This window comes from Microcebus murinus, chromosome 23, assembly GCF_040939455.1.
Source record: "Microcebus murinus isolate Inina chromosome 23, M.murinus_Inina_mat1.0, whole genome shotgun sequence".
In the NCBI taxonomy this organism is placed as follows: Eukaryota; Metazoa; Chordata; class Mammalia; order Primates; family Cheirogaleidae; genus Microcebus; species Microcebus murinus.
The window spans coordinates 16446298-16471049 of record NC_134126.1 but is presented as its reverse complement, the minus strand read 5'-3'; the positions used below and the strand labels follow the sequence as shown (position 1 = coordinate 16471049).

The 24752-nt window shown below is 52.6% G+C and overlaps 1 protein-coding gene across 1 annotated transcript in view; it reads left to right on the top strand.

The window, feature by feature from the left end:
- Window positions 1–20201: 20201 nt before the first annotated feature.
- LHX4 (LIM homeobox 4) overlaps window positions 20202–24752 on the top strand; it is a 39471-nt gene continuing 34920 nt past the window's right edge. The window contains exon 1 of the mRNA XM_075997004.1: window positions 20202–20277. Coding sequence (XP_075853119.1) covers window positions 20202–20277 — 76 coding nt within the window. The remainder of the gene's footprint in view (window positions 20278–24752) is intronic.

The following is a 24752-nucleotide window of genomic DNA, read 5'->3' as shown; positions in this document are numbered from 1 at the left end:
CCTCCCTCAGCTCCCAGAGCACCCTCTGCCTCTTTCGTTGGTGTACTTACACCACCACGGGGTGGCCACCTGGCTGTGTCTCCTCTACCCGGCTCCTCCAGCTCTAGGAGGACGGGACAGTCTTCTCACTGTCTGCAGCCTCTGGGTTTCGCACAGGCATTGGCACATAACAGGGTTCAGTAAAGGTCTCTTGAATGAACATTCTAGGATCTGCATCTCTCAAAGCCTGTCATTCATTTTTATACCCTTTCAGTACTTTGAACACCAAAGGTGCTTCATAAAGGTTAAATAAGTAGATAAATTATTAGGAAGTAGCTAGTACTGCGGGAACAGGGTGGTTTCAGGTCAACTCCTGATGCTGCCACTTACTAGCCACGTAAGCCTGGGCAGCTGCTTCCCTGAGCCTGGGTTTCTGCATCTGTAAAGAACATACTAGAGATAAAGGCATGGCCACCAGGGCCCAGCCCATAGAAGGAGTTCCACACACGCTCTCATCATTAATGTCATCAGCCTTCTTTACTAACACAGCGCGCCAGGAGTGGGATGCAAGTGTGGACTTCAGAGACCCAAGTAACAGAGGACAACCAGGCAGCCAGCACTGCAGCGGTGTGAGCCAGCTGCGGGGGTGCTGGGCACTGGGCAAAAGAAGTGACATGGTGGTTTTGGCCACTCGGTTTTGGCCGATGAGCACCAGAAAGGAAGGAGCTACCGTGTTTCCCAGAAAATAAGCCCTAGCAGGATTTCTAAGCATTTGTGCAATAGAAGCCCTACCCGGAAAATAAGACCTAGTGCTGAGCGTGGCTACGCAGCGCATCTGCACAACCCATGCATTTCGTCTCGGAGGGGTAAAGAAAATGAGCAGCCCTTCTCATCTGCCCCATGAGAGCTCTATTGCTCGACATGAGAGATCGGGGCCAATGGTTCTAAAGGAAATAGAGTCACAAGAAATTTAGGATGGAATTTGGGGTTTGGAGAGTTAGGATGATGTTCCAGAAGAAGACGACTTAACTATATTTGAATAAATGTAGATTGTTGTACTGTACTTAAAAAAAAATAACACATCCCCTGAAAATAAGCCCTAGGGTGTCTTTTTGGGGAAAAATAAATATAAGACCCTGTCTTATTTTCAGGGACACATGGTACCTTGCTCCTGGGGAATGCCATAGAGGGCTTTTCCCTGGAAGGGAAGTACCAGTCCTCCAAGGCAAAAACACTTTATGTTTTCAAAGTCCTTTATATAGTACATCCCCTAGTCCTTTCTCATGCTTTGATCTTTAACAAGTTAATTTCATTAACTATTTTGAATAGGTAATACATGCTTAAGCATTCAAAAAATTCAAAAGGACACAGAGTGAAACATCTCCCTCCCTTTCTATATCCCAGCCACTCAGGTCCCCTCCCTGAGATATTTGGCACCTGATTTTTTTGTTTGTTTGTTTTGTTTTTGAGACAGAATCTTGCTCTGTCGCTGAGGTATCATCATAGCTCACTGCAACCCCAAACTCCTGGGCTCAAGCAACTGATCCTCCTGCCTCAGCCTCCTGAGTAGCTGGGACTACAGGCATGCACCACTGTAGCCAGCTAATTTTTTCTATTTTTAGTAGAGACTAGGATCTTGCTCTTGCTCAGGATGGTCTCGAATTCCTGAGCTCAAGCAATCCTCCCACCTCAGCCTCCCAGAGTGCATAAGCCATTGTGCCCTGGCCCCAAATTTCTTAGTGTAGCCCCATGCCCACCACTAGCTGAGGACAAAACAATCTTCCGACCTACTCTTGCATTACAAACCACGGCCCTGAGGCTAACTACCTGTGCAAGCTTGAGAAGTTCAACTTTTCTGAACCTCAGTTTCTTCATCAGCAAAGCAGGGTCAGTAACATCTAGGCACTGGGGTCATTGGGGTGAATAAAAGAGAGGTCTCTGATTATACTTCTGTAGCAAGATGATAGGAAGAGACAGACTGGAATCAGGTAAAGAAATGAATGTACAAGGATCTCACATAGTGATAAATGCTATGGAGAAAACAAAACAAGCATTTTAATAAAGGATATAAAGATCTCACTAAACAGAGGGAGATTCTACTGTTATGGATGGAAAGCTTAAAATCATGAAGATAAAAGTTTTCAAATTAATCTAAAATCCACTGTAACACCAAGCAAAAGCCCACATGGATTTTTTTCTTTTTCTTTTTTTGTAGAACTCAACAACCTTATTCTGAAATTTTTATGGGTGATTAAATTTTTATAGGTGATTAAAAGTCCATGGATTGCTGAATCAGTTTGGGGGGAGTAAAAGAGCAAAGTGGGAGGACTAGCTCTATGAGAAATTAAAATATACTACAATACAGTCATGGTTAATAACTTTAAAAGTGTGATTTTACCATAGGAACAAATAAATGGACCAATGGATTGTAATAAAAGGTTCACAGGAAGACCCATGAGTGTATGAAAACATGATATTGGATAAAGGTAGCATCTTAAATGGATGGGTCAGTCAAAGGTGACAGGGAAACTGGCTCACTACATGGAGGAAAGTGCTGCCTTGCCCTAAAGATAGACTCTAGGTGGATTAGGAACCTGAACACGAACAATAAAAATTACAAAGCTAATAAAAGAAAATACGGAGGCTAGGCTCGGTGGCTCATGCCTGTAATCCTAGCACTCTGGGAGGCCAGGGCAGGAGGATGGATCGCTGAAGCTCTGGAGTCAAGACCAGCCTGAGCAAGAGCAAGACCTCAGTCTCTACTAAAAATAGAAAAATTAGCCAGGCGTGGTGGCATGCACCTGTAGTCCCAGCTACTCGGGAGGCTGAAACAGGAGGATTGCTTGAGCCCAGGAGTTTGAGGTTGCAGTGAGCTATGATGATGCCACTGTACTCTACCTGGAGTGACAGAGACAGACTGTGTCTCCAAAACAAAAAGAAAGAAAGAAAGAAAAAATATGGGAAAACACCATTGCAAATAAAGGTGGGAAAGCACTTCTTAAACAGAAGCCCAAAAGCACAAACCATAAGGTGAAGTGCCTGTGGACATCTTATATCATAGTGAAGGATTTCTGTCCATAGGCAAGGGCACGGAGAGTTACAGAGGATAGCAGATATTTGCAATGTCCAAAACTGCTGCCACCATCAACCCTGTAGACCCAAGGACAAGGCTTTCCAGTAGCCCTGGCAGGAGATCCTCCCGCCCCTGATGAGGGAGGGTCAGAAAGCTAAGATGAATAATTCAGACGACGCAGAGGGGAATGACATGCCAGGGCCAGCAGCCAGGGCTGCTGGTCAGCTGGCCAAGCCCCTCCTGACCGGGGGTAAAGAGGTTTAGCACCCGGCTTCTCTGAGAGCAGTTTCAATCACAGCCGCCCCAGCTCCCGCCCTGCAAGTGTGTGGTAAAATGGACAAATTACCCTGACGAGTTCCAATTTTCACCCCGCAGGAGCAATTCCCCGCAGGCCTGTTCCAGAGCCACTGTGAAATGCGGCCTTCATGGTGGATTACCAGCCTAAAGGAAGCTGTCACCTCCCGGGCCTGAGGGAGGGAGTGGGGCTAATTGTGTTTCTCTCTGGAATAATTCCTTTCTGTGTCTGGCCTGTCTTGTCACCATCACACTGTTTCTGTGGCTGAAAAGACCGCATCGATGTTGTGTGTGTGTTTGGGCGGGGCGAGTTTGGGGACGTGTTTCTAAAACTCGCTGCGGGAGGCCTCAGTCACAGGTGCTTCCGGCACGGGATAGAGTCCACGGAAAGTGCTGCTCCTGAGACTGTGTCCCCTTCCAGGGGACAGGTCTGAGTGGGCTTCTGCTGAGGGAGCAGAAGGGGTAGGTGGCAATAACGTGCCCAGCAAATATTTATGACTCCCGGCACGTGACTGTTACCTGGTAGACGCATGGAGAGTACACAGGGCGCGGCACTAGGGAGCCTTGAGCAATCACTTCCGGGTCAGGACGGGTGCTAGTGTAGGAGGAGCCGGGGTCCTTGGGCGTGGCCTGAGTGGCGAGGGTGGGGGAGAGTCAGGAGGAACCAGGAGTGAGCGAGTGGGATGTGGGAATGAACAGCCTCTGACTCCCACGGCTTAGCAAAATACTTGCTGATTTTTTTTTATATGTATTTTTTCTTTTTTTGTAATACTTGCTGATTTTGCTGTGACTCAACTCCTCACTGCTCCAGGCTGACTGAACTTCCCCCACCTGGTTTCATTCAACCTCCTGGAAAGAGGAGAGAGACCAAAAAGGTATTTTTTTTAGGAAATATTTAGGTTTTCAGAAGCAGCATAAGATCTGTGCTTTGGTAGACCCTTTTTTGTAGAGCTTTCTGGCGGTATCTATCAAAATGGCAAATGTACCTGCCTTTTTACCAAGGAAATCCGTTTCCAGGAATTAACCTTTAGGAGTATTTGCTTATGTATGGGAAGGTCCATGCACAAGAATGTTCATGGCAACATCTATAGTAGCAAAAAAGAGCCTAAACATCCATCAATGGGGACCAAATTATCATATATCAATACAGGCAGTTCCTGGGCTACGGGCGGCGGGACCCACCCTGACTTACGTGTTCAGAACCTACAAACAGGCTCCCCATAAGGAGAATTTATAATTAAATAATTAAATTAATAATTAGGGAACTAGTTTCTTCTGCACACAGACAAACCGCGTGGTGTGAGAAGCTCATTGGTGCAGTATCTTTACGCCGGTGGCTGGTCTCATAGACGGAGAAGCAGCTGACAAAAACACTAGAATACAAAGAATCAGAAGATCCAGAGCCAAGAAAATGTATGACATGACTGCAAAGAATTAGCTGAAGACTTTCGTCTCATTGAAGCAGGATTTGTAAAGCTCGAGGGGCGAGATCCTAACATTGAGAGGTTTATTTCAAAGGTTTACCGTGCAGTTGCTGAGAATATCAGCTGCTACAGGGCCATTCATGATGGAGAAAAGAAAAAGTCTGTGCACGCAACCCTAGATACCTTCTTCAACAAACCGACTTCAGTGGTCAGCTCCCCTCCTCCAGCAACAGAATCAAATCCTGGTTCTCCAGCACCATCTCCATCGTCATCTTCCGATGAATGTCAGCTACCTTCTTGCCTCAAAAATTCCCCTTCCAGTAAGCAAGACATTGATGCAACATTAGGTGAATGTTGACTTTTAATATTCTTTTTTTCAAATCTCTCCTATCTCCTATCTAAACTTTTTGTATGAGTTTGTTTTTATGTTCTGTTTGTTTTAATTAAAAGAAAGAGCACAACAGTTTCTGTAACTTATTATTACAGTACAGGGGTATTATTATTATTATTACAGTATTATACTGTATTATTATTACCAGATATGGGCCATTATAGTATTGTTGTTGTTACTGGTGTTATCATTATGACTGTGTATGCACTGTTGATCAGGGATCTGAATTACACACAAATCTAACCTAACTCATCTGTGACTCAGGAACTGCCTGTCTTATGAAACATTCTCCAACCATCCCAAAACGAATAAACCTATATGCATACACATGATGCAACATCCACAATAGCTTATTAAATAATAAAAGTAAACTGAAGAACAGCATGTATAGAATACATTTGTTTGAATAAAAATGACATATGTTTGTGTGTGTGTGTGTGTGTGTGTTGATGTCTGTTAGGAACTTAAGAAAAAAGTCTGAAACAATCTTCATCAAATTCCTACCCATGGTTACCTCTGCAGGGTAGAATTTTAAGGTAGGTATGGGGAGGAATATTCATTTGTTACTATAGGTACTTCTGTGTTTGAATTATTTGCAAAGCATGTGTATTACTTCTACAGTAAAAATAAAATGGGGGAAATTTCTGCTTCAGCAAAACCGCTAGCTACTGTTTATCAAAGCACTTCCAAGTCACTCACATGTATTTGAAAATTTGAATGTTAAGTCCGGGAACACTGCTCCCCAGGCAGTCTGCTGGCTCCCCCTTTTTCTAGCCTCTTGCAGGGAGTCGGGCCACATGACTAGTTCTAGCCAATGAGATGTGAAGGAAAATGATGTCTCACTGAGCACCTAGGTGTACACGTATGTCACTTGTACAAGTATGTCACTTGTACACCTGGGTGATCAACCCTCCAGTTTTCCTTCCTGTGTCTTGGCTACCAAGGAGACCACACGTTCTGGATGGTATTGCTATAAAATGTTAGCACTTCCTGCCAACTACTGCTGTTTTGTTATGTCACTGAGCTTCTGACGTTACTCTGATACTGCATTGTATTCTGATCTGTTTCAGGTCTCTATTGCTGTTTGACAAATCACCCCAAAATATCTTAACTTAAAACAACACTCATTTTCTTTATTCATGACTCTGCAATCTGGGCTAGTTTCAGCTGGCTGCGTTCAGCTGGCGGGCAGGCTGAGCACTGGGCTTAGCAGAAGCCATAGGACAGCTTGCACACTCTCTCTCTCTCTCCCTCCATATAGTCCCTCCACAAGGCATAAGTTCTCTCCAGCAGAGTAGTTGGACTTCTTGCATGGATGGGGCCTCAGAACTCCCTACAGAGCTGCCAGACCTTCTTAAATCTTAGTCCCAGAGGGACACAGTGTCACATCTGCTGCATTCTGTTGGTTTAAGCAAGTCACAGGCCCTGCCCAGATTCAAGAGGAGGGGACCCCACAGGGCATGAATACAGAGACATGGTTGTTGGGGCCACCTGTGGAACACAATGCCCCACGGCCTTTTCCGACTAGTATGCACACCAAGGGCCTACTCCACGTGGGAGAATGTGTTGTGTTGTGTTGCACACAAAATGTTGTGTAACCTTTAAGGGTGTAATCGTGTAAATGGAAACCAAATGTTTTAGAGCAATTCATTTTTGTCTTTTAAGAAAATAGTTAAAAATTTAAATTTTAGTTAAAAAGCAGTTGCCTACTTTGCAAAAAGAAAGATCTAATTTTGAATGTTAAAGATCACCTCTTACTCGTACTAATGGAGGCTAAAGAAATAGTGGAAGAAGCAAGTAATCCCAGGTACTAAAGTCATTTTGAAACAATTTAAGCCCTAACTATAAAGCATGTGTAACACACACACACACACACACACACACACACACACACACACACACGCAATCTGGGAAAATCAAACTTTGAACAGAATCTATTCAAAAGCAAAACTTTGTGGGAAGTAGCAGTCCTGTTGTAGAACTGCCTACAAAAGGTTCCCGGCTGCCTCTGCAAACAGGGAGCCACCAACACTTGCTGTGTCCATACTGAGGCCCCAGAACCGTCATGCAGGGACGCTGCAGACGTTAGTCCACAGGGTGTGGGCAGCCAGGCTAGCAGACCTCTAAGATACCTTCCAATCTACCAGGCTCGGTGGCTCACACCCGTAATCCTCTCGCCTAGCACTCTGGGATGCCAAAGCAGGAGGATTGCTTGAGGTCAGGAGTTCAAAACCAGCCTGAGCAAGAGCAAGACCCCGTCTCTACTAAAAATAGAAAGAAATTAATTGCCCAACTAAAAATATAGAAAACATTAGCCGGGTATGGTGGCACATGCCTGTAGTCCCAGCTACTTGGGAGGCTGAGACAGGAGGATCGCTTGAGCCCAGGAGTTTGAGGTTGCTGTGAGCTAGGCTGACGCCATGGCACTCTAGCCAAGGCAACAGAGTGAGACTCTGTCTCAAAAAAAAAAAAAAAAGATACTTCCAATCTGAGGCTATGGGCCTGTGATGCTAAGAGGGCCATGAAACTTGATTCCTGAGCTTGCTGGGTGAATGGCCAGGAGTGGAATTGTGGCAGGAGGGGGACACGCATCCCAGGCCTGGGGAAGCTCACTCAGGGCTCGTAGGCGGGAACCCCAGCCTGATTCCAGCCGCGAGTGGCTGAAGCCACAGGCTGGTGCCTCGGTTTCTGGATCATTTTCCCTGGCCTTCCCTTTCTTCTTTAGCGCTCATCACGGGCGACCTCGTGGCGGGCGTAATGGAGTCCACAGAGTGCAGAGAGCGAGCAGGAAGTTCATGACACGCCAGGATCCATTACGGACGGGAGGTAAGCGGCCCTGACAGCAGCACGCCTGCGAGTGTCCAGCCGGCTGACCACACCAATAACACGTGCAGTCACGTAACCAGGCCTGACAGAGCCACCACCGGCTGCTCGGTGGCTCCCGAGCAGATGCCACTTCTCCAGGCTCGCTGACCAGGGAGGACGCGCTCCGCGTGCTCGTACTCTGGGGCTGCAGCCCTGGATTATTTACAAACTTATTCACTCACCCACTCATACGCTGGGCCCTGTTCTTGGAGCTGGAAATATAAGGGCGAACAAGACCATGTCTTTACTGTCAGTAGAGTTATAAAGAAAGGGGCCCGAAGATTTCCTAGTCACGTCACCCCACAGTGATTTCACGTTTGCTGCTGAGGCAGGGACTCCTGTCTCCCTTTCCTACGGGAAGCCGTCCCTGTGGTTAAGCAACTTGCTCAAGGTCTCCTGGCCGGTCGCTGGAGTCTGCCCAGCCGTCCTTGGAGAGTGAGGCTGGCGGAAATCGGCAGCCCTCGAGTGCCTTCTCGGAGTCGCCCCGAAAGGTCTGCAGGAGTGGGCAGCTGGGACGAGGTGGGGGAACCCGAATCCCATCAAGGGCAGGAGTGTGAGTTATCAGGGATATTCTTGTCCTGAAGATGCCTGGGACCCCCAAGGAGGGAACTGACGCCTGTGCTCTCGGGGGTGGGGGCGTGCGGGGGGAGAGCGTTCTCAGGGAACAAGGGCCTTGTCTGAGGCCAGAAAGCCTGGACCATGGGAAACTCTGCGGGGCGGGTGCCAGGCCATCCGAAATACCGGCTCACCAGTTACCTTCAGATGCTAAACCCACACCTTGGAAACTGGGCAAGGGTCAGGGGTTGGGTAGCGGCTCCTTGGAGCCTGTCTCTGGACAGGAGCAGCCCCGGTGAGGCAGACCCTGGCTGGGGGCGTGGGCAGAACAGGCCTGGGCTTCTCTCTCCAGCCACAGCGCGGCTGACCCACACCTGGGGACCGTCCCATCCAGGGCAGGCCGCGTGCCTTCCCTCCCCTGGGGTCTTCCCTTTCTGAACACCCCCTCCCATGCCCTCCCCCAGAACACAAATCCCTTGCACTTTGGGTGGGTGCAGTCACCCAGCAATGCAGATACGTTGGTTAAAAGCTTGAGTCCACTTGGGGCTGAAATTCTGTCCCCAGGGTGCACAGGTGGGCCTTAGGAGAGCCTGCAAGAGAAGCATCACATAGACTAGAACACGTCATGCCACTGGTCAGAGATGGTGCTTTATACGCCATCACGTGTTCTCAGAACTCATTTTCAATTGCATGTGCTTACGTTTCTCCTTGTTCTAGAAACTGAGCGCTGGCTCCCCTCGGAACACATTGCAGGTGCATAATAAAGTTTTGTCAAGCAAACGAAATGATTTCATAGCCAGAAACTGAAGGACGTCAAGCACAGTCTTTCATTGGTCACTGTGAAGGAGAGGAGGGACCATCTCCTCCCACGACAGAGGGCCAGCAGGGTCCACAGTAGGGCCCAGTGGGGGTGACTGGCCTATAACTTGGGGATCTGAGGTGTTGCTGGTGCTAGGAAATGGGGGGTTGGCCTCAAACGGTCTGAGATGCAGACCCTTCTTCGAAAGCGTGGATACAGCACAAAGCACCAGAACACACGATCGGCTGCTGATCGCGCCCCCATCATTTGTTGAGCACATGCATTAAAGCAGCACCACAGCCCCATAGGTACACGATGCCATTATTATGCCCATTTTACAGATGAATGTATTTGACCATTTACCATCTTGTTCCGTCAGTTTGCCATGACATTTGACATTCTCCAAGTGCCAGCCGCTGTGTTTCTCTGTCTACTTCTTGGCTCCCAATCCTGCTGTTTGGACCGTCTCTTGTCCCTCTCCTCACTTTTATTCCTGCCCTTTTGCCCCAGGTGGCCTTCTCCACCTATCCATACCCTTCCTGTCTCCCAACCCCCTCAAGTCCAGCCCTCCTGACGGCCCCAGTGCCCAGGGGGCTCTCCCTCACCTGCCCTCTGACCTCCCATGTCCCTGCTCCGGCTGTAAGCAGGGTAAATCCATCTCTGTCCCTCTGGCGTTGCCCGTCCTTTTTCCCATGTGTGTTCATGACCCCCCACCCCCACCCCCACCCCCACCCCACCGTGTTCTGGAGAAATTCAGGGTGCTGCTTCCATGCTGGTCACTTTCTGAAGAGCCTGGGGGCTGTGTGTGGTGAGAGAGGGGTCCTCCCGGGGCAGGCTGGAGGGATGACAGGGGAGCAGGGCCAGCAGGCCCAGCTGGGCCGTCAGAGGCCATCGGCCTGGTCCCCCAGCTGAGGGACAGGGCTCGCCAGGCTCCGGGTGGAGGTGCTGGGCTGAGCTAATCACCTAAATGGACGCAGGCTGTTGAGAGACAGGCTCTATTCCCTAATAGAATTTGCCCTCAAGTGCAATTTAATTTTCTCTGAGGCGGTCTCCAGCCCCTCTGCTCCCCTCCCCCTAGGCAGACCCTCATTTCCCCAGCTTCCAAGGGGGAGCAGAGCACCTTCTCTTGGAGAAAAGAGGAAAGGGGCATCCTCTTGGCTCTGACCGCTCGTCCCGTCCGGCCTCCTCCTTTGGAACGCCCCCCACCCCACCCACGTCGCCCCTTCTCCAGGTCCTGCCTGGATGGGGGGGCCGCTGCCCTCCCAGGGACCCTCCGACTCTCTCTAGAGCCACCCGGGCCCGGCGACAACGGCTGCTCCAGGCTGTCCCTCCTCAGAGCCTCACCATGAAGGCAGATTCCTCCCCTGACCCCTGGTAAGTTCGCAGTGCTCTTTGTCCTGCTTGGTGGCAGAGGCGTGCTGAGGGGCGCCAGGAGGAGGCGGTGGCAGGGTGTGGGCCCACGTGTGCACTAGGCAGGGCCGGGCAGAGGGGTGGAAATCGGCTCAGAGCCCTGTGGTTGGTTTGGGGCACAGCCCAGCTCCTGACAGCCCCCCCTCCCTGGGGATCCTCTGAGCTCACCAGAGCCCCTCCTAGGGCTGGTTTTCCCTCCAGATGACGCCGCCCCAGACCTCAGACTGTGGGTGCCCTGAAACCTGACTCTGGTTGCTGGGAGCGTTGGAAGATGGAATTCCCATCCGGGTTCAGGGTTGTGCTTTCTTCCTCCCCGCTAGTGTCAGGGTGGAAGGCGGGGCTCCTTCGGAAGCTGCTCTCCACTTCTTTCTGTGAGACCCTCTTGGCTGCCTGCTGCCCCCTCGCCCCAGTGACGGGGGCTCAGGGAGGCCTGTGAAGTTCACGGCAGGCCCTGCGGTCACAGGGTCACAGGTTTCCCCGGGGCAGGGATGGCCGAGGACCACAAAGAGAAGCTGAGGAGGCGATTTGAGCTCTGGGAAGGAGGAGAGCAGGGGAGAGGGTGGGGTGGGCTTTCGGGGGTGGCAGGAAGTCTGTGGGATGCAGAGAGTCCCCTGGACTTCAGGCAATCCCATGACCCCTCCCTCTGCAGCCCTGTCCTCTTATCTGAAGAGCCCTGGGGGGCAGCTCTGGAATTCCTTTCTCTTCCCAGCCAAAGCCTTGCAAACAGCGGAGGGTGGGGCCGAGGCTGACAGAGAATGGATGGGTGGCCGGCCAGGGTCAACTGCAGGGGGAGATGGTCATCCTGCAGCGGCTGAGGTCTCCTCCTCAGGGTGTGGGGCCTGCTGCCCGAGGGGCTGCGTTTGTGGGTCCCCTCCTGGTTCACTCACCCAGCAAATGTTTATTAGTCCCTTGCTGGGTGCCAGAAACCGTGCTAGGGGCTAAGAGGAAAGGGGACTGGTGTGTGCACGTGTGTTCGGGTGTGTGAACAGCACCAGACACGTCAGAACACCCTAGAACAGCACAGCCCAGTGGAAACATTATGCTGGCCACTTAGTAATTTTAAATTTTCTAGTAGCCACGCTAAAAGAAGCGAGTGAAATTAATGTTAATAATAGAGTTTATTTAACCCAATATGCTCAAAATATTATCATTTCAACATATAATAAAGGTTTTAAATCTCAATGAGATATTTCACATTTTTTTCTCTGTATTAAGTCTTCGAAAATCCAATACACAATTTGCATTCACAGCCGGTCTCAGTTCTGACCAGCCACGTTTCAGCGTGCAGTAGCCATGCGTGGCTAGCGGCTGCTGTATTGGGCAGTGGAGTTCTAGCGTGTTCCCACACAGTGTGGTCCACCGGCCAGCAACACTGGCATCCTTGGGCAACTTGTCAGACATGCAGGATCTGAGGCCCCAGACCAACTGAGTCAGACTCTGCACTCGAACAGACACTCCAGGTGATTCTCTGCATGCCAAAGTCTGAGAGCTTCACGAAAGGCCAGTGGAGCAGAAGGAACCTTTAGGGAGCTTTGTATGTTGGATCTCCTGACCCCCCAACAACCCCTTATTGGGAGAATTGTCTGAGCAGTGTCATCCCCATTTAAACACAGGAAAACAGGCTCAGAGAGTTTAACGTCCCACAGCCAGGAAACTCAGGTGTAGATTAGAGCCAGAGTCTGTGTCCTTACAGAACTTCCTCAGGTGAGGTCTTGGGGGACTCCTTTGCCCCCCACGGCTCTCAATATCTCCCCTTGACCACCCAAAGTGGCCACAGTCCCAGTGGCCTGGTCCCTTTTCTGCAGGTCAGTGTTTCCAAGCAGAAAATTTGGGTGACCAAGGGCACACTCTTCACAGTGAGCGAGGGCTGTGAGGAGAGAAGGCCAAGCGGCTGGACCTAAAAGGTGCTGGGTCCCCTGTCCTTGTTCACTAACGACAGTGCACAACCATGTGCCAGGCCTGTGCCGACAGCTTTGCCCTCCTTTGCCAGTGCCATCACGTAGGAGCTGTCACTACCCCATTATACAAATAAGTAAATGGAGGCTCGGAGGGGGGGTCCCACCGGTGGGCAGCAGAGCTGGCGCGGACACTGACGTCCACCTGGTTCCAGAGTCGGGAGTCCGGCCCCCGCCTCACCGCTTCTCCTCCCACTTCCCAGGCCTTCCTCCCGGCCCCTCTGCCCACATCTGACACAGCGACATTTTTTGGTTGTAAGTCAGTTCCTGAGGGGAAACTGCTGAGTTAAGCTCCTCCAGCAAAAATCTTTCACCCAGATGGTGACGGGGTTGTTTTATGGAGGAGCTTTGACACCTGCAGCTATTTCAGATGGAGCTGGGCTGGGCTTTCCAGCCCTCCTCCTCCTCCTCCCTGCTCACAGCGTCCTCTTCAGGAGCTGAGGAACGGAGCCTGTGGCGACGAGCCCTGTGTATGGCAGTGCAGACAGGGTGGCCTCACCAGCCAGTGGCCGGAGCAGGACGAGCCCCGCCACCTTGCCAGGCCTAGGTAGGAAGGGAGGGTGTGTGAGGGCGTGTCAACCTATAAAAATGGCGGCTCCTGAGATCACTCTCAGACCCGGCAAGCCTCTGAGTCCTGGAGGCTGAAGAGGGAAAATGGGGAAGGGAGGAAGCTGTCCACTGTGTAGCATCTGGAGGCCAAGCCCTTCCTTCACACAAACTTGGAGGTTAAGTCAAATCAGAAAACAGACAAAACAAAGAGAGCACAGTTGCCAGGTGGGGTGGGCAGGACAGCTTCTGAAGAGAAGGTCCAGAATCAGCCCAGCCGTCCCTTCCTGTCCCCTTTGCTTGTCCCGAGCAAAGGACAAGGTGCCTGTTTCCATGATGGACTGGAGCTTTTCACAAGCTATAATTTCACCCAAGGAGCACTTTTGGTACATTGACCTGAGCTTGTGACCAGATTGAAAGAGTAGGTGTCATCTATCTCCAAAGGCGGAAGATGGAGAACAGCCCTCGACAGTGAGTCTCTCTCTACCCCTACTGCCTTCTTCGGAGAGAAGAGCTCCCCGATTCTAGTCTTCGCTTAAAACATCCAAGAGAGTTTCTTGTCCCCTAGTTTCTCCTATAAATGTAACAAGCTAAAGAACAAAAGGGAAAATACTGCAGAAGTACAATCACAATGCTAGCTACCATGTCTAAGGAAAGAGCTTCCTGGTCACTGTAGCTAACAATCCAGGAAGAGAGTGCTATTGTTATCCCCACTTAGCGAGAGAGAAAGCGGAAAAGTAAGGAACTTGCCAAAAGGTACCCCAATTAGGATGCATCTGAGCTGGGATTTGAATGCAGGTAATCTGAGCCGGGAACCCAAACATGTGCTAACCCAGTTCTCTGACCCTCTCCCAACACAAGGCAGGCAGGTGCACCTGGAGAACCTTGCTGATGTGCATTCACAGGAATGCTGCCAGCCGGGGGCGGGGGGGGGGGGGGTGTGTGGATTGTCCGTACTTGGCATTCCAGGCCATTACCTGCCAGGGCCTACCATGGAGCTGGCATATAGGTGCTTAATGCATGCACAAATTAAGGAATAAATGATGCAAGTACTCTAGACCTTTGATGACAGAGAATTGACTGTGAAATGAGAACAAATCCAAATTCCCTGATTCATTCCCCATCTCCCCCATGTACACAGGCCATTGGGGGGGGGTGATGGTTACATATATGAGTCTCAGGGGACTCGGTCTTGCTGAGTCATGTACTCTGCATGGACCCATCACCTGGCTATACGTAGGGACCTCTGAGTACGAGTTATTTGATGATGCTGGTGGTGCTGGCAGGATAGAGCCAGACTACCTGTGACCATATCCTGGGTCCACTGCTTACCACCTGTGCAACCTTGGGCACAATAGTTGACCTCTCTGTGCTTCATTACCTCATCTGTAAAATGGGAATAGTAACAGTACCTGCCTGGAAGGATTTGTGAGGATTAAATAAGTAATACATATGGAGCATTAGGACGGTGCTGGCAATGTAAGTGTTAGCTATTATTGCTTTTCCTTCTACCTCTAAGGAGCCCCGTCCCCCTTTTCTTGTCCTGTTTTTCAGCCACTTAGAGTCAAAATCTCATCTTGAGAGTTAGATGCCTAAGTACAGGACTATCTTTTTTCCACGTCCCTTAAATTCCTGTGTCAAGGACACAGGGCAGGTTTAAGATGAGCAGCGACCTCCTTCTGATCAGCATCCTGGTGGGGAGAGATCCCCGCAAGGTTCTGGGAAGAGAAGGAGACAAATGACTAAGTGGTGGGCCCATGAAAGGGGCCTGTGACAAATGACTGGAAGGACTGGGTGGACAGATGGAGGGGAGCAAAGGCCCCTGTCCTTTTATTGGAGAACTCCTTGTGGCTCCCTGAACAAGACAGTGGCTCCCCAGGGGCCGGGCTGAGGGTTGGTCTCCCTGGTTCTCTCTGCTGGGATGAGTAATATGGACTGGGGCAGAGGGTCTATATCAATCTAGCCCAGCAGAAAAATGAATGAAAATTGAATTCCCCAAGGAGAATCGGGGAGCTGTTATCCAGACAGAGATAAATCAAAGGATGCCAGGGAGCCTGCGGAGAGCAGGTTTGCAACAGCAGGAGAATAATTAAGGAAACAGTTTCAAAATGTAAATGATGAAAGGGGGTTTGAAAGGGATGAGGACAAGGAGGAGATGATTGGAGATGGGGTTACGGGGAGCAGGGACAGTGAGATTTGTTCTTCAGTGGAGAAAGAGGCTGGGGTCCAGGATTCCTGAGAGTGCACTTGCCTACCCTGCGGAGCTCTTAAAACGCAAGGGTTAGAAGACACACAAGTCTGCTGTGCAGAGTGGAAAGAGCACCGGGTTGGGAGTCAAAAGGCTGGATTTAATTTGCAGTTGGCTCTGCAACTTATTAGCTGTGTGACCTTAGGCAAACCACTTAAACTCTCTGTTTCCTGATAATCATGCTCAAGCCCAGGCATAATTGTGAAGATCAAATGAGATAAAATATGTGGAGGAACTTTGTAAAATGTAAAGTGCCAGACAAATGTAAGCTATAATCATCTTCCTAAATTGAGTTTCTTCCCTCAGAATTGGATCCACTGGCATGGTGGGTTCGGTTCCCAGAAATGTATTGTATAAATGTCTAGAAAGTACTAGATACTTCGTGCTGGCTATTGAGCAACTTCCCTGCAGGACTTAGACCTGAGGAAAGCCACATCACCACTGGCCCATCCTCTGGTGCCCACCCTCCAACCAGGTCCTAGCCCAAAGGCACAGGTCTGAGGACTGCTGGCTCGGGAGGACCATTGTTCCTGGGAGGTCACCTGCCAGCCCTGGGAGGACTTCAATGAGAAAAGCCCTGCAGAGTTAGCGCACAGATTTAAATCCAAACTGAGTCCCACCCCAAGGGTCTTTCTGGGCCATTCCACAGTAGACATTATCTGACCTCTGTGGGATGCAGCCATTCTCCCAATCTCTAGAGGGTAGAGACTAACTTAGCCTCCGTTGGCCTCAGTTTTTCCATCCGCCAAGTAGGTATAATAATACCGTATATTGGGTGATTGTGAGGGATAGATGGAATTAAGCAGGTGGAAGCACCTACCTTGGTGCCTGTACAGTTGTAAACTTTCAATAAATATTGGTTGTTATTCCTACCACCACGTGCTATTATGTTATTATTATTACTACTATCAACATCGGAATGCACTAGAAAAATCTATTTAAGGAAAGCTTTTTACTGGTTTCCTCCTTTGCAGATGGGAAAGCTGAGGCCCCAGGAGGGAAATGAAATGCCTCGGCAGGTGTAGAGCTCATCAGAAGACCTTGGGAATGGGACTCAGCTCAAAACCGCAGGCAAATGCTTTTAGGAAAGTCTCAGAATGTGGAAGGGGCATTTATTGGCTGAGCTGCATTGCACGTACTCCTGGGGGTCAAGGGGTGTTGGGGAGCTGCTACCCACAAGTTCAAGAACTGAGAGCCAGGCAGACTTCCCAGGGCTCTTCTGCCAAGGGACCGAGGAGAAAGTGGCATTCCCTGCATCAGCCCCAGGCACACAGTAATGCTGTTCCTCACCCAGCGACAGGCTAGCGACATGCAACTGGAAGAGGGCAGGACCCCAGCAAGTTCATACCAGGGAAGCAGGAGCTGCAGACAGCATTTTAAAAATATAATTTTAAATTATAGGAGTAATTACCACGTAAGCTCTACATGTCACTGCATATAAATATATCTTTTACTAATATTGCTTTTTAAATAAACACTTTGCAGAAAATCTGGAAAAGAGAAAAAAAATGTTGCATAACACATCTTCCTAATACATTTTTCCTAATATACTTTTGAATAGTATTCTGTTATATTTCCTTCCATTTTGCTTAATGTTTTTAAAAACATTTTATTAGTTTTTCTGCTTTATATAATAATGTGCTCATTGAAAAAACTGGAAAAAGCAAAAAGAATAAAATAAAAATACCCATTGCGCAGATAACCACTTTTATATTTTAGCATATTTTTTCTATTTGTGCTTTTTAAAGAAAGATCCTGAAGTTCATACTACTTCATATTCTTTTTCACATTTCACATTCTTTTTCACATTTCACATTATTAAATATTATTCTGTTGTATTATTTGTGCCTTCATTCCACTTACCTAATTTATTTAATAATTTACTGTTTTCCTGGTTACCCATATTCAAGGAAATAAAATATATAATAATAATTTACTGTAATGTATTTAATAATCCCCTATTGTTGGATATTTAGGTTCTCTTTTTAAAACATTGTAGACATCCTTGATTATTTTCTTTGGATACATTTCTATTTGGATTGAGTCAAATCCATTACACTTTCAGCCAAAATCCCCTCAAAAGATATTTCCCCAGTTTGCATCCCCACCAGGAAATTGTTTGCTAATTTCTAACACCCTGACAAGCAATGGGTATTGTCACCGCTTTTATATTTGATGAACGGTTTTTTTATGTACTTAACATACAGTATTGCATTCTGCTTTTCAAAAATTTAGTATTTCACGAGCATTCTCATGTTGCTAGACTTCATAATTAGTTTCGATAATTGTATAACGTATTACCAAACAAATTAAATACACTTCACTAAACCATTCTTCTTTTGTCGAATATTTAGCTTATTTTCCTCTAAAACATAATGCTATGGTAAACATCTTCATGCATGAAACATTTTTAAAAATTCTAGATTATTTTCGTTCCGTGGAATAGACACTCAAAAGTGGAATTACATGAGCTAAGGGATATGAAAAATTTATGGGTTTGATACATATTGCCAAATTGCTTTCCAAACGTATATGGAGTTTATAAGCACACCGGCAGTATCTGTGAGCGTACCAGTTTCCAAGCACCTTTGCAGGCACTGAACTCTACACCCCCCCACCCCACCCCCACCCCCACCCCCACCCCACCTCACCCCCACCCCCACCCTCCCCACCCCCACCCCGTCCCCCATCCCGTTGCTCATTGAGCAATAAGAGGGATGTATTCTGTTGTTTTGTTTTTCGCTGCGTCTTTGGTTGCTAATGAGGCTGGCATTTCCTTGTGTTTGTTTACTAGTTATATTTCTGCAGAAAGCACTGTGGTAAACACTGAAAATGTCACCAGGTTCTTTGCTTTCTTCCTCGTGCGTTTTCTTTATCTCGCTCAGTGGAGTAACAGGGGAAGGGACGATGCCAGGACAGGTAGAGGTCACTGTGACCTCGTGGGGGCAAACTCGAAGCAGCGCAGACCGCCACGCCATGCTCCTCCGTCCTCCTGCTCCTCCCTCGCCAAGCCTGAGAGGTGCGCAGGTGTCCCCCGTTTGAGGACAACGCCAGGGGAAAGAGCAGGGAATGTTCTGGAAGGCTGGGGAGGGCACACAGTCCCCCTTCCCGCCCAGGCTGGACCCCGGTAGGCTGGGAGGACGCGTCTGTCTTCATCTCTGGAACGAAATTCCGGATGGGGGTGCCGCGGGGGCCGGGACCCCGAGGGCGGCTGGTGCTGGGCTGGCGGGGCGCGGGAGGCGTCGAGTTTCTGACGAAGCGCCCGGGGACCTCTGCGTAGACTCGTCCCATCGTGGGGCCTCCTGGTTTATTTCCGCCAGAAACTCGCGTTGGGGAGAATCTAAGCGTTTACACATCTACGACTTGCAAACACAGTGCGCAACACAGACCCCGTCGCCGGCCAGCTCCGGGTGTCCGTGTGCTCGCGGCCGCCCCGCACGCGCGAGGTCCGGACTGGTTCAAAGCTCCCGCGGCGAGGCGAGGCGAGGCGGTCTCCGGGGACCGAGAACGCGACGGCTGGGCGGACGCAAGCCAGGGAGGCCCAGCCGCCTGGAGCCCCGGAGCCCCTGCCCGTCGGAAAGGGAGGGCGGTGCGGCCTCGGGGCTGCAGGCCGCGGCGCGCGGGGGTGCGCACCGGCCCGCCACTCCGCGCGCCGCCCCTGGCCGCCCGCCCAGCCCGCGGCCGCCGCCCGCCGCGTGACTCGCGCGTTCCGGGCGGAGCACCCGCCGTCCCTGGCCCGGCCTCCGCCAGACGCGGGGGAGAGCGAGCAGGGGCTGGAAAGTGCCGGCGGGAAAGGACTTGGCCGGAGGAGAAGAGGAGGAGGCGGCGGGATGGACCGCCCGGCTACGGAGCGCGCTCAGCCCGGCGGAGAGAAGCCGGGCCGAGAGCGCGCAAGGAAAGCCTGGGCCACGCGGCCCAGGTCCCCGGACGGTCCGGCCCGCCCCCCGGTCCGCGCCGAGGGAGGGAGAGACACGGGCCGCCGGCCCGGAACCCCGGAGACCCGCGGGAACTCGCCAGCCCTGGGAGCCACGTCCCCGGCCACCTGCTGCCGCGGCGCCGCCAGCCGCAGTATTTATACCCGGGGCGCGAGCCCGCACGGCGGGGCGGGGTGCGGGGTGCGCCTGCGAGGCCCCGCCCCACCCCGTGCGGCCCCGCCCTCCTGCGCCGCCGGCCTCTCTTGGGGCGCCGGGACCCCCGCTATGGCCGGGGTCGGCGGCCGGTTGCCGGCCGGGCGGGTTGCTGAAGGGCGGGCCTCCCTGCGGAAAGCGACGTCACGGCCGCTCCTGCAGTGTGAATGAATCAAAATGCCGGGGTGACCGCGGCCTCCCGGGCGGCCGGCGCGCGAAGGGTGGAGGGGGAGGGGGAGCAGAGCAGGAGGGAGGGAGGAGGGGAGAAAAGCCAGAGCCGCAGCAACAGCGTCTCCTCAACCTGGGACGAGCACCAGCCCCGGAGAGCGAGATCAAAGGGACCCGAAGCGGGCCGAGGGTGCGGGGGAGGGGCCGGCCAGCCTGTGGAGTCCTCCGGAGAGGCCGCGGGCCCGGCTTCCCCGTGACTCCGGCGGCCTGGTTGGGTTTTTATTATTATTTTCAATTTTCTGAATCGAGCTAGAGCGAGAGGGCGAGAGATCTCCGTGGACTGCGACTCCCTGTCGCTCGCTCCGAGATGATGCAGAGCGCGACTGTCCCCGCGGAGGGGGCTGTCAAGGGGCTCCCGGAGATGCTCGGTGTGCCGATGCAGCGTAAGACACCCCCTTTCTCGCCGGTTTAATCTGATAACCAGACAGCTGGCGGCCTCCGCCGCTGCGGGGCGAGCCGGACGCGGTCGGTGGCCCTGGGCGGGAGGGGCCGGCGGCCGGGGCGCGGAGGCGGTCACAGGGCAGAGGCTTTGGCCAGGGTGCAGTTGAAGGGCCTGGCTTCTGGCGGCTGGGGCGGAACGCCAGAGCCTCCCGGATCGGGCCTGAGGCGAGCCGGGAGTGCAGAACCCGCATCTGCAACCCGGGGCTTCCCTGGGAGCGCCGGGGAGAGTGCTGTTTGGGAACACCTGGGTCGCGAGCTGCAGGCCAGGCCTGGGGGAGGGTGGCTCCCCCAGATAATCTCCTTGCGGGGCGGCGGTCAGAGCTAGCAGGACCGTTAGTGCAACTTCATCCCAGGTGGCGGGAAGTTGGAAAGCGCGTCTCCCGCCCCCGGGCTTGGCGGCGGGGAAGCCGGGGCCGCACTCTTCGTCCCCGCTGCCGGTGCGCCTGGCGTGCGCGCCCAGCGCGTCCCCAGCCGCTACTGCCCGCTGCTCTCGCCACGTGTGTCGCGGGGCACTGGCTGCTCCTGTGAGGGAATCTGCTCGCCAGAGTCCAGCTAGCCAAGGAATGCAGGGGAGGGGAAGCGCCGGGACGAAGTTGTGAACTCGCGGTTCAGCTCTTGCGCTCGCGATGGCAGGCGCTCGGGAGGCTTGGGTTTGGAGGGGGAAAGACTGGCGTGTCGGGGAAGACGGGGGTGTGCGGGCGCTTTGCTGGCCCGCCCGCTTTCTTCCCGCGCCCGAAATGAGCCAGGCGGCGTGAGCTCGGGCGCGTTTGTCCCCAGCGCTCAGTGTGTGTGTGTGTGTGTGTGTGTGTGTGTAAGGGGGCGCGCGCGCAGATTTTCCCGGAGGAAATCTGTCTCTGTCCCTCACTCCCGAATGGAGAGTCCGCGAGAGAGGATCTGTGCGGAGGCCGGAACAGGTGCCCGAGCGTCGTGCGCGCGCGTCCGCGGTGGGCGCCCTGAGTGTCCTGCCCCGCCGGCTCGCGCGCTCAGCAGGTGCCCCTGGGCAAGGTGGAGAAACCGAGGCTTCCCTCAGTCCACTTGTGCCAAGGGACTGTACTTCCACCTGCGACTTATTTAGCTACATCCTCGGGGTTCCTTTCAAGTAAAGGACAGCTCACCCAAGGATGGTGACTGCCTGCGAACGAGGGCGCACGAGCGCGCCCTCCAGTGCCCGGTCTCTCCGCGGCACTAGCTCTGTCCCGGCCGCACCGCGAAGGGCAGGCTGGCGAGTGGGTGCCCCGGCTTCCCTGGGAAGTTTTTGACAAGGGACTAGAATAGGATAGTTTCATCAAGGCCTATTTACGTTGTTTCTTGACTATATCCTATAGATTCTTTGTGTCCTTATGTCAACTGTAGGCAAACAGTCCCACCTGTGCTGTGCTTTGGGTGAGTTGACTGCTAAGATGTTTCTGTGGAAGGCACTGGAGGTTCACCGCTCCCCCCACCCCAGCAGGGACAGAGTGGGGTGTCAGCCCCTGTACAAACAGAAACACAAACCCTGGCAAAGACGCTGCAAGTCCTTAAGCTGCTCGCAGCTCTGCGCGACTGAAAGGAGTGCGAGTGGGGGGGGGGAGCGTGCATGTGTACGACCCCTGTCCTTGGTACCCGATATGTCTGTGCTTTAATGGCTGTGGCCCGCGGGTGATCGGTGTGTTGGGACCACAATGAAGGACGCTGGGCTTCGCTATCACAGCCTTTCTTGAGATGCCCCACTCTGAGATTGTCTCACTTTTTGCTTTTCCTGCTCAGAAACAACTTTGATGTTCTGCCTCAGGAACTCGCTTTCCTGAAATACCCAGATCTCGCCTTCAGAGCTACAATTCACCAGGGCCCTGGGTCTGGGTTCAAACTGTGGAAAACTTAAGGAGATATAGAAACAACTCTCACCCCAGCAAGACAATGCCAGACCAGGAGGGGATGGGCAGCCCTCTCTTTTGTCTTGCCGGGGTTCTGTGGCCTGGGCACTGGCCCAAATTGAGGGGCTCCATCCCTGAAGACTTTGGGATCCAACTTGTGTTTTCTTTTGTAACGGGGGATTGTTTCCTCCCTTGCAGCTGATCTGGCTGCTGGCTATTAAGCTCGGTGCTGGCACCAGGGGTAGGTGGGGCGTGGTTCCCTCACCCACATATACACATTCCTTTTCCAGAAACACGGGGCTTAGTGGCTTAAGAACTAGAGGGGGGGGGATGGAGCCTCTGGGAGGAAAAAGGGTAATCCCAGGGCCCTCGCCTTTTAAATCTTGGGGAGGAGAGAGGAGAGGGGCTGGCTCACAGAGGTCTCTCCGATCTGCCAACTGGAAGGCTGGGTTTGCCCCCACTCCCGACTCAGATATGTTCTTGCATCTTCATCACCCCGAGCTACCACAAATGGAGCACTTGGGGCAGCAGGTCTGGGGATCCCCCTAATCTCCTGGTGCCTCTGGTGCCCTCACCTTTAGGGGCATTTTATAAGGAGTTTAAATCTGGTTTGTTTTGGCAGCAGTCAGAATGTTCTTTTGCATATGACGCCCAAGGTAGGGCAAAAAAAAAAATTCTTTTGCGCATTTGGGGACGTGTGAGGTGCATTCCCATCAGGAAAACGTTACCAAGTAATGTAATAAATTCTGTCTTCTTCGGTCTCTGCTCACAACTCCGCGGTCTCCCTCTCCGCTCTGCCTCCCGCCGCTGTAGACTCCAGGGCGGACTGGTAGTTAGCGCTGTCGCCCTCCCCGTTTTTCACCTTGCGCGGCCCCTGCGCGGGCCTTGCCGCTCTGACAGCCCCCGGGAGGCTCCGATAGGACTTCTCGGGACAAGCTCCTCGTGGCCATCGGGTCCTCAGCCTGAAGCGAGGAGGTTGGAAGGAATGGGGCGGGCGGAGGCCGGTAGCGATCCCAAGAGCCAGCTGGAGTAGGGGAGTCCCCTTCCTTCAGCAGGTGCAGCCCCTCTGCGCGGTCAATGGCTCCTTGCTGTGGGTGGCAGCAGCCTGTGTCGGCTGGAGGCAGCACCCACGGGTGGTCACTTAGAGCACGGGCCGGGGGCTCTTTGGAAAGGGCTTGGTATATTTTGGGGGACGAGATAATGGGTTCAGAAAGGGACCTCATCCGGAGCTGGTGGGCCCCGCGCTATTGGCCCCCCGCGATTTGGGGTTGCGGGGGAGGGGGGGTGTCTCTCTTTCTCTCTCTCTCTCCGTCCCCGGCCAGATTCCGTCAGGGTCGCCCCTGCCGCCGCCTCACTCTGGGCTGAAGGAAGGCCAAGGTCCTTCCAGCGCCGGCCAGGACCGTGCTGGGTGCGGCGAGCGCCTCCCGAGCCGCGTCCCAAACTCTTCTTCCAGGACCTCAGCGGTCCTGTCCCCGCGCCTGGACCCTGCCGGCCCATCTCGCCGGCTAAGGCGCCTCGGAAAAGGGCAGGGAATACAGGAAGGTGGGACATTTTATCCGCCCTTTGCCCTCGGTTTTGACCCATCTCCCACGTAGTCTTCCCAGGCACGGAAGGAAAGGACAGCCGACGCCTGTGCCCGGGACTGCAGGCGGGAGAGGGGGCGACCCCGTCCCCCCACCCCACCCCAAGGAAGAAGAGACTGCCCGTTGGGGCTGGGGAGCGGTCAATGGAAAGCAGGTCGGGCCGTCTCCGTCCCCTTTCCTTGTCTCCTAAAATTGCGTCTGCAACCTCTTGCAATCCGCGAAGCTGTGGGAAAAGGATCGTTTATTTTGTATTCGGTAGGGTCTGAGTGAAGGACTTCTGTCTGACACCCCACTGCCACTTTGTTCCCCTCCTGGGGCGCCCCTGGGGCGCGCGGGTAAACCTTCCCGCGCAGCCCGCGTCGTGAATGCTAGCCCCTGACCGTATGTCCTTCTTGCGGGCCATTTCCGAAGGAGGTGACACGCACTCGTTTCCCAAGGCAGGAGTCCTCTCCAACTCCGGAGCTGTTCGCTCTTCTTGCCATCCTGCCTTGTCTCGCTGCGCAAGGAAAAAACCATCTCTCTCTCTCTCTCTCTCTGTCTCTCTCTCTCTCTACACACACACACACACACACACACACATATGACTATCAGATTCCGATACAGATATGAAGACAACAGACAGCCCGGGGCACCATAGACCTCCCTCCCTGTGTCACAAAATATTGCCAAGTGCACGACAATTGTTAAAGGTCAGGCCGCTGTCCCCGCCGGCCGAGTCCAGCCCCGTAGGTTGAGGGATCGGATTCCCTAGCCGCTAGGATCCAGCCCAGCTTCCAGCCAGGGTCCACGCCCTCCAGAAGGGCGTTTGGAGAAACTGGGGTGACTCCGCAGCACCTGGCTTGGGACAGCGGGTGGTCAGGGACGCGGGAGGGGCGAGAGGCTCGGGTCTTTTCCAAAGCCGGGATCACAGAGGGCGGAGGGCAGCTTGGCAAGCCGCGGTCCCGGTGCACTCAGCGTGCAGAATTAACGATTAAACCGGGG